Source organism: Micromys minutus (assembly GCF_963924665.1).
Source record: "Micromys minutus genome assembly, chromosome: 6".
Taxonomy (NCBI): domain Eukaryota; kingdom Metazoa; phylum Chordata; class Mammalia; order Rodentia; family Muridae; genus Micromys; species Micromys minutus.
The window spans coordinates 47942017-47956480 of record NC_137975.1 but is presented as its reverse complement, the minus strand read 5'-3'; the positions used below and the strand labels follow the sequence as shown (position 1 = coordinate 47956480).

Here is a 14464-nt window from a genome sequence, read left to right as displayed (position 1 = left end):
CTAGTTTTCTTAACTGCAGACTCATCTCTCCAGTCCCCGGCCCCTTTTTCATTCTTAACCAAAAATATGATTACATCATTTCTACCCTTTTTTCTCCTTCTTTAAATCTCTTTCAAGCCTCTCCAACCTCCCTGCTTCTTCTCAAATTCACAGCCTCTTTTTATTGTTGTTACATACGTATCAGAAATAAATGCAAAAATACAACCCACAGACTCAGTTTCGTGTTGCTTGAATACATACATTTTAATGTTGATCGCTGGTATTGATTGGGTAACCTAGAAGACTAGTTCTCCCTCTATCAACACATATTAATCCTCTGTAGCTCTTCATCTGTGTGACAGGCCCCATGAAACTTCACTGAATTCATGTTGGCATTTCAACTGGTTTCGCCATTTTTGGGATTTGATGGGTATAAACTGCCTTGTTATACAAGATACAATGTTGCAAACGGCTTTCTACTTGTCTGGCTCTAAGATACAATCTTGCAAACCTGATTCTCTGGTTCTTCTGAACCTTCTGTTACCTCTCCAGTAATGTCCCATGGGTGTTAGATAGAGGAACTGTTTTGTAGATGTATCAGTTGGGCCGGAGAACACAGCACTAGGCTGTTCTCTGAATTTTGACCAATTGTGGCTTCTCCTGTGGACTCCATCAGCTACCAAAATGATTCTCTGATGCTGGGTGAAAGTGACACTTATTTATGAGTATAAAGAAGAGCATTAGGAATGTAGTTAGGAATTTAAATAATTTAGGAAAGTGGTCTGTGGGGCGCCGCCCACACATTCCACGCATTAGCCATTACAAGATGGCGCTGATATCTGGCTGGAGTTAGCAGTAAACAAGCCATGTGGCACAGGCTGGGTAACTTCCGCTTCATGAGTTCCGCCTCTTCCGTGGCATCATAGGGCCTGGTGAGTTTCAACCAATCAGGGGGCTCCGCGTCCAAGGCAAGGACTGATCCCTTTATAAGGGGGCGAGCTGGATAGCTCTCTCTCTCTCTTCTTCCTCTCTTCTTCCTCTCTTTCTCCCGTTGGTTTTTGGCCGTCTCGTGGAGCTTGTTCGTCCTGTTCGTCTTCTTGGATTTCTTGGTTTTCTCCGTCTTTTTCGTCACGTGAAGCAAGTACTGGTTTTCCAGAGCAATAAAGTTTACCGCAGAAGGATTCTATTTTGCGTGCCGCGTCGTTCTTGCAGGCGAGACGGTTGCGCGGGACAGTGGTCTTAATAGGTTTTTCTCTAAATTCCACCTCCTCACTAGCCATGGGTAGTTGGCTTGGTTTACAGTAGTAAGTATAGTTTCCCTCCTGTTAAGGGAGCTGTAAGTCCAATTAAACAGCTGCTCATTACCACACAGCTATGAATATCACGATTATACCTTTAGAAATACTTTACCAAGCTAGTCATTGTTGTAACTCATAAGGGTTACAGTGTAGTGGGATTGTTGATGGCTTTCTTCTTTTGGGAGCTTTCAGAGCAACTCTGAAAGCTAATCTTCCCTTAGTCATGTGTATGAAGTGCAACTGGGAGATTCTACCTTACTCCAGTCATGATCGAGAAAACAAAGGACAACAGGTGCTGGCAAGGATGTGGGGGAGGGGAATACTTACAGAGTGTTGTAGAAGTGCAAAATGATGCAGGCCCTCTGAAAATCAATGTGGATAATTCTCAAAAGGCTGGAAAGTAAATCTACCATAAAATGTGTCTATGCCACTCCTGGGCATATTCTCACAGAGCTGGACCTCCCACCCCACAGATACTCACTCAGATGTATTCGGATGTATTCTTTCTCTTCATATTAGCTCGGAAATGCAAACAACAGAACTGTCTCTCAGCTGATGATTGGATAATTAAAATGTAATGTATATACATATATGCATTTATATATCATAAAATACTATTCAGCTTCAAATAAAAACAATAATGAATAAAATGTAGTATATTCATACAATAAACTATAAGCTACTAAAAATATTAAATTTTCAGGTAAATGGGTGAAACTAGATAATGATCATCCTAAGGTAGGTAACCCAGACCCAGAAAGACAAATATGGTATGTACTCACTTATATGTGGATATTTGCTGTTGGGTCAATGATAATTAAGCTATAATCTGTAGAACCATAGGGGTGAGAGAGAGGGTGAGGGGCCAAAGGATACAGCTCTTGACTTATAGGCTCAGAGGTTCAGTCCGTTATCATCAACGCAGGAAACATGGCAGCATCCAGGCAGGCATGGCATAGGAGGAGTTGAGAGCTCTATATCTTCATCTGAAGGCCACTAGGAAAAGACTGGCTCCTATGTGTTAGGAGGAGGGTCTCATTACCCACTCCTACAGGCCACACCTACTCCAACAAGGTCACACCTCCCAATAGTGCCACTCTCTGGACCGAGTATATTCAAACCACCATCTCATCCAATCCCTCTCTTCAGTCCTCAGGAAACTCTGAGGATGAAAAGCCCAGGTGCATCTTTGGAGGTTCTTTTTCTCATATCATTGTGCCAAGACTCTATTTTAGTATTTTATTTTATTACTTTTTTTATTCTTCTCTCATATATTACATCCCAACCACAGTTTTTCATCCCTGTTCACCTCCCAGTCCCTCCCAGATTCACTCCTCCAGTTCCCTTCTGATAAAGGCAGGCCTCCCAGAGATACCAACCAAACATAGCAATATAAGTTGCAATAAGGTTAAACACCTCTCCTTGTATTAAGGCTGAAAAGGCAACCCAGTAGGAAGACAAGGGTCCCCAAAGCAGGCAAAAGTTTCAGAAACACTCCCAACTCCCACTGTTAGGAGTCGTACAAGATACCTACACAATCATAACATATATGCAGAAGACCTAGTTCAGACCCTCGCAGGTTCCCTGACTGTCAGCTCAGCCTCTGTGAGCCCCTATGAGCCCGGGTTAGTTGATTCTCTAATTCTCTTGTGGTGTCCTGGAGCCATCTGGCTCTTTTAATCTCTCCTCCATCTTCCACAGAATCTCCTGAGGTTCTCCTAAATGTTTGTCCATGGGTATCTGCTTCTGTTTCCATTGGTTGTTGCCTCTCTGATGACAATTGGGCTAGGCTCAAATCCAGAATACAGCAGAATACCATTAGGCATCATTTCATTCATTTTTTCCACAGATATTTTTGGTTCTATCTTAGGTCTCTGGGCTATCAGCCTCTGGGTCCTGGCCCTCCAGATAGTGTCAGGAGTAGGTTACCTCTCACGTCATGGATCTCAAGTTAAACCAGTAATTGGTTGGCCATTCCTACAAGTTCTGTACCGCCGTTCATTTTATCTTTTTTATTTTCTCTCTCTCCCTCTCATCCTCCCTCCCTCCTTCCCTCCCTCTCTTCTTCCTGCCCTTCAGCTCCTTTGTGTATAGATAGTGGTTTCCAGTGTTGTGTTTGTGAATGAGTCGGTCTCTTTGTTTCTTATGCCTTTCTTGAACTCTTGTCCTTCTGTTTGTTTTGTACTGTTCTGATGAATTTTTGTTTTATTATATTAACCTTATTAATTAATTATGAATATTTAGTTTTAAAAGGAAAAATGACATTTTGCAGGTAAATGGATGGAACTAAGAAATATATTAAACGAGCTAGCACAGATCCAAGAAGAGAATCACATGTTCTTGCTCATTCGTGGTTTCTTAGCTTGAAATCTTCAGATGTGAATCTGTAACCTGTAGTAAGTGCAGACACCAGGAAAGTAAAAAAGGACCACAGAGGTGGAGACAGAAGTTTTATAGAGGGTAATAGTGCTGTGGCTGTGAGCTGTTTTGTCTGTGGTCGACGCTGACACTAGAGGCTGAAGGGAAGTCCGTGGTCTGGCCTGTCACCAGAAACCATGTGGAAGTCTATGGTCCATGCTGACTGGCAAGGAAGCTTCTCTTGCAGTGGTATCAGTGACTGCAGACTCACAGTTGAAAATGAGGGTCATCGAAGTCTTCTGTGACAGTCTCCTACCCCTATATAAAAGGAAACAGTCTAGATAGGAAGTCATTGAAGAGAGCCCTTACAATTTGTGACCATGATGCCGAAGGGTAGCTCTTTACAGCTGATTGTTTCCGGGTGGGAGTGGGGACATGGGGTGGGGGGAGACTCTATTTTTCCTGTGCATTGGTGTTTTTTCTCTATGCATATCTGTGTGATGGTGTCAGGTCCTGGAGTTAGACACTTGTGAGCTGCCATGTGGGTGCTGGCGATTGAAACTGAGTCCTCTTGGAAGAGCAATCAGTGTTCTTAACTGCTGAGCCATCTCTTCAGCCCCCTAGACTCCGTTTTCTTTAAGGGGCTGACCACTGATAGTTTGACCATGCACCAGTGAGTATATGGGCAACACCTATTGGACTTGGTGTATTTTTTTCTTTTTCTTTTCTTATACTTTTGGAGGGATATATATATATATATATATATATATATATATATATATATATATATATATATATGGTTTTGGAGATAAGGTTTTTCTGGGTATACCTGGACCCCCTGAAACTTTCTCTGTAGATCAGCTGACCTCAAACTCAGATATCCCTCTGCCTCTGTTTGAGTGTTTGGATTAAAGGCATGTGCCACCCCCATATATATAATTAAATATACACTTAATATATACTTTTATATAGCACATATATTTTAAAATATTATATATATATTTATATGTATTATAAATATATGATATATAAAATAAGTATAAATATAAATGTATATGTATATTTATTAAATATAGATATAGACATATTTTTTAAAGTGATAATGCTTTTTTAAATGTATATGAGTACACTGTAGCTGTGTTCAGACACACCAGAAGAGGGCATCAGATCTCATTACAGATGGTTGTGAGCCACCATGTGGTTGCTGGGAGTTGAACTCAGGACCTCTGGAAGAGCAGTCAGTGCTCTTAACCATTTAGCCACCTCTCCAGCCCAGATGATGCTCTTTAAAGAACCATAAGCGATCTAACAAAACCCTCAGTCTCAGAAGTGAGAAACTATCTTTGAAATTGGTCAACAGAATCGGAAAGACTCCATAACAGTGTCAGCTGTTGCTGTTGCCTTCGCTTACCTCTCAGAGGGTGAAGAGAAGTTCTTATTACTGAAGGCATCAAGATTTTCATTTTTAAATTATTTAGTTGGCCTACAAAAATAATTTATGACACTATACATATATGACATTGTACTTTGCTCATATCAGTTCATGCATTAGAATCTCTCTCCCCCCCTTTGTGTGTGTATGTGTCTGTGTATGTGTGTGTGTGTGTAGTAAAATATAAAAAATCTATTCTGAAGCTTCTTCCCCACCTTAGACCATTTATGTTCCCCAATAAAAGACACACACAGCCTTTATATATATTTTTTAATATGCCTTAGATATCACAACAGCTAGGCAGCTGCCTACACTCCATGTTTTTAGAATCTACTTTTGATAATCCCAAGTTATCATTTACTATTTACTGTATTCCATCTGGGCTGCTCTTCGCTCAGTTAGGCAGCCCTCTGGGACACGGTCTCTTGGCCCTACGAAACACTTTTAAGATTTATTTCTTCGTGTGCCTTGGTGTTTGCCTACATATATGTCTATGCGAGGGTGCCAGATACCCTCTAGCTGGTACAGACAGTTGTGAGCTGTCATTTGTGTGCTGGGACTTGAGCCCTGGTTTGCTGGAAAAACAGCCAGTGCTTTTCATCACTAAGCCATCTCTTCTATTCCCTTCCCTATTCTCTCTTCCTTTCTTCCTTTCTCTTGTTATTGTTCTTTGGTTTGGGTTTTTCAAGACAGGGTTTCTCCCTGTGACCCTGAAGAGCAGGTTGGCTTTCAACACAAAGATTCACCTGCCTTTGCCCCCTCAGTGAGTGCTGAAATTAAAGGCATGCACCACCATGCCTCTCTCCTTTTTTTTTTTTAAAGCCTGGATTTTATTCTTTAGCCCAGGCTGTCCTCAAAGTCAAAGTAATTCTCTTGCCTTAGCCTCCCAAATGCTGGGGTTACAGATATGGGACACAGCTCTTTACTTATTCCTCTGCCCCTGGAACTTCACTATAGCATACTGTTTCGGTGGTGGTGTTGTTTCTACAGATAATTGAGGTTCTGATCTTCTTTTTCCAGGCTGCTTGATTTGCATTCTTGTATATGTTTTCTGTCAACTACACCTAATTTACATGGTCTCTATGTTTTCCATTTCTAGGCTTTTTGTTTGCTCCTTTTCGATAGCATTTATTTTTCTCTTTTCTCTTTATTATACTTAATTTTATGCAAAGCACATGATCATAGTTATAGCAGCTCTTAAAACATCCCTACATTATCTGAGACATCCTTTCATTTCGGGGTCTGTTTCTTCAGACTGTTTTGTGTGAGCCACATTTTCTGTAATATGTTGATTATCTTTTTCATTAATTTCTGAACATTATAAAGGTTCCCACTTTAAAATATTGCATCCTTTGGGTGCTACAATTTGGGCCATGTGTACCCACCACCCCAAGTATCAATGTATGTTAAAAGTTTGGTCCTCATCTTGACATTATTGGGGGGTGGTGGAAATGTTAGCAAGTAGGCCCCTACCAGATCTTTAGGTCATTAGAAGTCTGCAGAGGAGAGAGTGGGACACAAGATGCTTCCTTTCTTTTGCTATCTTACCACTGAATGTGTGATTCTGTTTTGCCACTGGCTTTTGCAAAGATTTGTTATGTTAAGAGAAGGACAAATGAACAAGCATAGGCTGAAACCTCTAAATTGTGCACTAGTCTCTTGGCATCCCCCAGTTCTGATTTTTTTTTCTTCTCTTCAGTGCTGCCTTAGGGTTTTACTTCTGTGAACAGACACCATGACTCAGACAACTCTTGTAAAGACAGCATTTAATTGAGGCTGGCTAACAGATTCAGAGGTTCAGTCCATTCTCACCAAGGCAGGAACAAGGCAACATCTAGACAGGCCTGGTGCTGGAGGAACTGAGAGTTCTACATCTTCATCTGAAGGCCAATAGGAGAAGACTAGCCTCTAGGCAGTTAGGACAAAGATATTAAAGCTTGTGCCCAAAGCGACAGACACACCTACTCCAACAAGGTCACACCTCCTAATAGTGCTACTCCCTTGGCCAGGCATATTCAAACCATCACAAGTAAATTATTATCACTTGGGATCATTTTGGGGTTCTATGGTACAGTTCAGAAACCAGTTGTGGGCCAGCAGGAAGCCCTTGGTCATTATGTGGCTCAGTGCACATTTCCTGCTTCCTTGGCATTTGTTTTACACTGCTACTGGCTTATGTTGGAAATTAACTGTAAACTTACTGTTTGACTTTTTCAACACCGGGACAAAGTGCCTGGCATAAGGAGGGAAGATTTGTTTCTGTTCACACCTCAGAGGTTCAGCCATGGCTAGCTGGCTCACCGCTGGGCTGTGAGAGGCAGAACCCAAAGCTGCCATTTCACTGTGGCCATGAGGCAGAGCTAGAAAGACAAAGAAGGGATTTTAAAATATATTTCCTCTGACCAGACCTCACTTCACATTCCAATATGAACATTATTCATTGATGAATCTATTATCCTTGTGGGGCTGTGGGCTTCTGTCAACTCCACAGCTGGTGCTACCCCACCTCTGTAGTGGTGATGTTACAGTTCTTTAAGACAGATGCTCTCAGACGATGGAGTAATTCCTGCACTCCTTTAATTTCAGACAGGCCTCATATATACAGTTTTGAGATGGTTCAGAGTCTGACAACAGGTGCTTCCTATTGGCTTAGCCTGAGGGCTTGGGAATAACTCATCTACATATTTGGGGGTGTGGTCCTGCTTCTGTCTTGAGCCAATGTAACCTGTTGTCAGTCCTCACCTGTAAGGGGGGACTAGGGTTGTGGCTGTTCTGGGGGCATGGCCTACTCAAACCTCTCTACAGGGGGCTGTGGAAGGCTGTAGCTGTGTGGTAGGGGCTTGATCTCCTGTGCTGTCCTTTAGGGTTTCTGGGGCTTCTACTTATCTTTATGGAGGATCAGGGTACCCTTCACCTACAATTGCCCCACACATCCTCATCTTCAATAGCATTACCAGTGGGGGATACAGGAGCCTTTAAGGCACATTCCATATCTAATCCATAACACATGACTTCCCCCCAGTTTTGTTTTCTTAGAGTAAAAGAAGTATAGATTTTGTTACCTCCTTTAATGGTACTATGCCATTTAAATCATAGCAGATTTTATTTATTCCATCTCATAAACACAAGGGAACAACTAACTATAAAGAGCCAATACATATAAATAAATAACTCAAAACAGAATGCTTAAACAGAAAGCACAATATCATGGTAGCATTTAAACACCCCCCCACTCCAATTCACTGAAAGTCATATCACCAAAGGGTTTATTTTGTTCTCTGTACTTCAGTGTAGAAAATCTGGCTGCAATAGCTTATGATTGCAGTGATGCTATCCCAGTTCCTGGCCCACATCTTAAGGAGTCGGAAGCTTTCTCTTCTTGTCTCCTGAAACTTTCCAACTTATGTCCATTCAGCATGCTGGAAGAAGCCAAGCAGATACATAGGGTGTTCTGTGAAGCTGGTATGGCAGACAGCCCCAGTGACTCAGCCAACTTCCAGCCTCCACTGCCAGACACACTCTGAGCAACTTCGTTAAATACTGAAAAGGAGCTGTAGCAATCCCAGGCACTGGATCTGTCCTGCTGATGGTCTATGGAGGAGAGGCAAGCTGTTCATGCTGAGGTCTGACCAAACTTTTGATTCATTAGCAAAATAAATTCTTGTTCTTACACTAAGAGGCTACACTTAGAATGTGTTATATGGTAATCAATATCTGGAACAAATATCATCCCTCTGAGTGCTGTGATTGAAGTGACCACTCAATCATTTAATTAGCACAATTTATGATGTATCGTTATTCATCATGCACTGAGTTAGAAAAGGCATTTGTCAGTGATATCTAAGTGGGGATTCAGAGAAGGTCCAGAGAGTTCTAAGGACAAGAGTGGTAAATGTTGCCTGTTTTAGGAGTTGGGAGATATGGGCATCTGAACAGCTGTCCTAGTTCAGGAAAAAAAAAAAAAAAAAAAAAAAAACCTACTAAACTAAAGTATAAACTAAAGTACATGAAGTGAAGGGTCAACCGGGGCCAAACTTTAAGGGTGTAATAGTAGTACTAAGGTTAGGTATTCCTCTCTTGTAATGCCCCCCACTCCCATTCTTTCTTACTTTCTCTTAATAATTTTACGTTTTCTCACTTTTAAAAAATGGATTAACTTTGAAGGCAGGAGCCTCTCTGAACACCCACAATCTGGATAACTTAAGCACTCCCTTCCTGATATGTATCCTATAACATTTCTAGCATATAGATACCGAGTAAAGATACAAGGAGTTAATACATATCTATTGAATCATTGGCTGACTGAGGAATCATATGGGAATCATATATAAAATCACTCTGACTGTAATATAGACAGTGGTTTACAGATAGGTAGGCTGAGTATATTACTTGTGGGTTATTATAAGAACAGAATTTTTTTTCCTGGAGCTACTCCATTTTACACACAGGTATCTTTGTTTTAAAAATCAAATTGATTAAAAGGATATAACATTTCAAAATTAACTGTGGAATTTATTAAACATATTACACAAACCTTTTAATGTGAAATCAAGTCTTTAAAATGTCTTTTAAGAAACTTATCAAAAATAAAACTATTAATTTCATTATTTTACATATTATGACAAGTTAACTCCAAAATACAAACCTTGGCCACCTTTTATATTTGGCTTTTCTTATACATATAATATTTCTTATTTTTAAAAATCTCTATATCATAGCATATTATAGCATAAAGATCCCTAATAACAAAGTCATTCTTCTAGGTCAGAATGCATTGTTAATGTTATCAATGCTAATATATGTTATTCCCGATTTCCACATATTGATGATTAAAACTTGAAAAGCAGCGCTTTTCTAGTAACTTAACAATTAAATTTCATTACTGGATTATAAGCATGCCCAAATATGTTTTCATAACCATCTGGCTGAGTCAGGGCAATTATAAGGTACCTAAGGCACAAGCCCATTATTCAAAATAAAAAAGCTGACACCTAATTCTGTCAGCACACTAATCAAGAGAAAGTCTACTGAGAGACAATGCTCTGCTTTGCAAACCAACAGTGGGAAGATTTTATACTCCTCATAAGGACACACAAGCACTTCAAAATGTTAAGAAAAAAGGTGGCTTTAACATATAACAATTGTTACACTTTATATTTTAACCTCACCCCTTTGAAACAAAGGAAAATGTGCTCATCATGAAATTACTTTCAAAGTATAAAATGCATAAGCAAGAAATTACCCAGAGAGGGTCTGTTCAGAGAAAATCATTTCATTCATATCTTCATCCAGACTGTTAAAAATTGTCAGAATTTATTTCACATGGATTTGTGGGCTTTTTTTTTTTTTTCGTGCTAAGGACAGAACTCAGAGCCTCTTGTATTTTAAGCAAGTATTCCATCACTGAACCACATCCTTAGTCAGTCTTTACAACCTTTTAAAATTATGTGTATTCAGATGCCTATCTATGTAAATACAGATCTATAGTGTTACTTTCAACGGCTCAATAATTTTTATATCACACTTTATTTGAGCAGTCCATTTATAACTATTGATTGCACGTGAGTGCTTACTATATATGCTAGACATTATTACCGGGGATTTGCTTCTACTAATTTATTTAATCTTTGTCATTTCTGTTTCTTATTAATGAGGAAACAGGCACTAAGGGGAATTTGTCCAATCTCTTTAATGTCGGACATTTTAGTGGTCATCAATGCTTTGATATTGTAAACAGTGCTGCCATTCATATCTTGGATGATGTTTTTAAAGACTGTCTTTATGTACATTTTAAAAGTCCGAGTTACTTCCGAATGCTATGTTCAATTGTACCCCATCAGACAACTTTGCTTCCCATCCCTTGGATTATTTTATTTTTAAATGACTGAAAACATTAACCAATGCTTTAGTTTGCTCCTTTTCAAAATTAGACTTCAACTGTTTGGTAAGCAAGTTGTTTGTTCTGTTATACAAATCTTGCTCATAAACTACATTTTAAACTGTCCCTATTTGGGCACATTTTACATAATCTCACTGTGTTTGCAAGACCGGCTTTCTAACTTTATGTAATATTTCCAGGAGATGATTCTTTAGATTTCACATGATTTAGAGGGCAGTGTGTGTGTGTGTGGGGGGGGGGTGCGTTACATACACATGTACAAATAGGATCACTAAATCAACATTGTAAGTGGTCGAGAGTCCCCATCGATGTCTGGTTCCATTTTCGTAGGTTGTTTTGCTTTTTATTTCTGCTGCTGGGTGTGGGCGCTTATCTCTCGGGCTGCGAAGGTCTAATCTTCCAGTCACTCCAGCGACTCAGTCGGAGCCGACAACCAGAAAGCTTCCCTCTGATCTCAGGCTGGGGAAGGAGCCAGCGTTACCTCAGCCTCTCCAGAGGCTGCGCGCCTCGGCACTCCCCTCCCAGGGATTCCAGCCAGTTCCACCAGCTCACATGACTCCAATCCCAGCAACTTCCTTTGACCCCCTCAGAGCAGCGCGCTCAACATTTTACTCGGATAACCGAAAATACTGTCTGATCTAGAGGGACTGCAACATCACACAACAACCCATCGAATAAATTCAAGGAGTTGAAAGCTGAGGGCTTGGCTGGACCCAGACTGAACCCTCTCCCTTTCTCAGTCTCTGATTCACTCCGGAGGCTCTTAGTTGGCTTCGGTGTGCCTGAAGGACCTCATCCTCCAGAGACTCCCGGGGAATGGAAAAGCCGAGAACGTAGCCGCTAACCTCACGGGCACGCGGGAATTCAGCAGAGGAAACGACAGAGGCAGCTCCTCGGGTGGGTCTGGACGGAGGCGGCAGGTTCTGGTTAGACTTGGAGCAGGCAGCGTTCAGGCAGCACTCAAGTCGCCTAGATTCCCGACACGCCCCGCGCGGGGGCCTGTTCAGCTTCTCCGCTGTTGCCGCCGCCGCCGCCGCCGCCTCTGTTGCTGGGGGTGGGTTAGAGGAGGGGCTGAGAAGGACCCTGCACTGGCAGTCTCACTTGCTGTTGTTGTACCTGAGGGGGCCTCCTTTCTCCGTCACACCTTGAGTGCCGCGGTGTCGAGGGGCTGTCCCTAGGGACACCTCGGCACGCAGCGAACATGCCTCTGTTTGCCACCAACCCCTTCGACCAGGATGTTGGTAAGTGTTTTCACCGTGCCCCCGTGACTTCACCCCCGAGACGGCGAGCCCACGTTGCTTTGGTTCATTCTGGATTCCCAAGGCCGAGCCCACGTTCTTTTCTCCCGGGGCCCCTTCGTTTAGAGTTGGGAGAGGGTTGAGCGCTTGGCGCATCCTCTTTGAAAGAAATGGGACTTGGAACCTCTCTTATGGGCCTTGGGGAAGGGGAGCTTTGAAGGGATCGCTTAAGGGATTTGGGGTAAAGGGTGGCCTTGGGAGGAACAGACGACGAAGCCATCTGCCGCTGGGGTTTGGCTTCTGGGAGAAGAGCGAAGGGTTGAGGCGGATCTTGGCTTGAGCAGATTGATTATAAGCTCGATCGCCAAACTATTTGCCTGGCCCAATGGAAAGCATCAGGAACTGGCAAAATGTTTTACGTACGGTTACTTAAAGGGTTTTTAAATAGCCCTTATAGCGGTCCCTGGAGGACAGAAGTCTGGTTACGTGCGGGTAGGCTGAAATGTTGGAAGACATGATCTCTTGGCAACAACTGAAACGCCATTGAAGACATGAGCCTTTGGGGTGTCTTTTCAGGCTGGGCCTCTGCCTTTGGTGAAGTGTAGAAGAGACTTTTGATTCTAGGAAGGGGTCTGAAATGCTAAATTTTTGGTGTCTGAATAAATTATTACTAGGTACTGATCGTACCCATTTATCAGGCTAACTATTTTTCTGGCTTGAATTTGAGTTTCTTGAAAGAGAATTTGGGGATGTTTTGGATGCATGTAGAACTCCACTGGTACCATAGTGTAGAACGGAAGCGAACCAATACCCTCCAGTCCCACAGGCTGAATTTAACCGTAATGTAAAACTTTAGAGAGTGGGCTGGAGAGATGGCTCAGGGGTTAAGAGCACTGACTGCTTTTCCAGAGGTCCTGAGTTCAAATCCCAGCAACCACATGGTGGCTCACAACCATCTGCAATAAGATCTGATACCCTCTTCTGGGGTGTCTGAAAACAGCTACAGTATACTTATATATAATAAATAAATATATATTAAAAAACTTTAGAGAGTTACTTTATGAATTTTGTTTATTAGAGGTGAATTTTAAATTTTGCCAACTGGCAATTCTACTTCTACCACTTCCTGCCTGATTCATACTGATTTAATTGAATGTCCTGAATTTGAGCTATGGATGGAACTTTAGAAATCGTCAATAATGCTAAATAAGTAATGTAGTGGGGCATTTTGTTTAATAAGTGCTTAGCACCAGTACTTACTGAAAACAGTGTTCGTTGACAAGAGAATTGCCATGAAGACCATCTATCTCATTGCGGCCCTTTGACAGTTTTACAGTTTATTCCATTAGTCTTTAGGACAGATGCTTATAATAGAACAATACAATACTTGCTGCTCCTGTTCCCAGCACCTGTAGTGATCCTGTATAATCTTGCTTTCTGCTAATCAATCACACTTATATTCTTCTGGCTTGTTCGTTTTTTTGTGACGTCGGGAATGGAACCCAGGGCCTACTAATATGTGTTCTTTCCGGGTTTTTCTTGAACCAACATATGTAGTGGATTCAGATGGATTTCTTAGTGTTAAACCTGTTCTTGCTGCCTCCGCTGCAGTGCAGTCACAGGCCCCTTCATGCCTTTATCCTTTGTTTTCATCTGTCTTTGTATATGTGTGTCCTCATGCTTTAAGGTCCTGAGAGTCCAACTTGTTGGACCTGAATTATTTGCTGATTCCTGCAACCTGAGTTTATAAGTAGCAGTGTTACTGACAGTTTGGAATAGATAAAATCCTTAAGGACGTTATGCTCTATGCAGTGAAGGGTGTTAGCTTTGTATTGGCTCTTCACTCAGAAGATGCCAGTACCACCTCCCAGCCAGTCATGACTTGAAGTCTTCAGACTTGATTTAATGTCTCGGCTGTTTAAATATGCCGATTTTCACCTTCCCCCATCTTCTACAAATTTCAGCATTTTTGTCTTTAGTAAATTAAACATTACATATCAATGTGTTCTTTATTTTGCTCCTTGTTTCACCGCTGCTACGTAGTTAGCTTTGAATAAATGCTTGTTGAGTTAAAAATTGTTAACCTGGTAGACATGTTTTTTTTTTTAATTCAATTTAAATTATAAAGATAATTTGTACCATCAAGCTCCCTACTCATTTGTATTTATCAGTTCCAACAGTTAGATCCTCAAACAGTTTTTTATTGATGTCTTACATTTTTCCTCTGAGCTTTATCCATAGGTTTGTAGGTCATCACCCT

At 41.4% G+C, this 14464-nt stretch overlaps 1 protein-coding gene across 1 annotated transcript in view; it reads left to right on the top strand.

The window, feature by feature from the left end:
• The first annotated feature begins 12007 nt into the window (after positions 1-12007).
• The window catches only part of STAM (signal transducing adaptor molecule), a 51531-nt gene continuing 49074 nt past the window's right edge, over positions 12008-14464 (top strand). Inside the window, exon 1 of the mRNA XM_080918407.1 lies at positions 12008-12207. Within this exon, the coding sequence (XP_080774533.1) occupies positions 12168-12207 (40 nt within the window). The 5' untranslated portion in view covers positions 12008-12167. The remainder of the gene's footprint in view (positions 12208-14464) is intronic.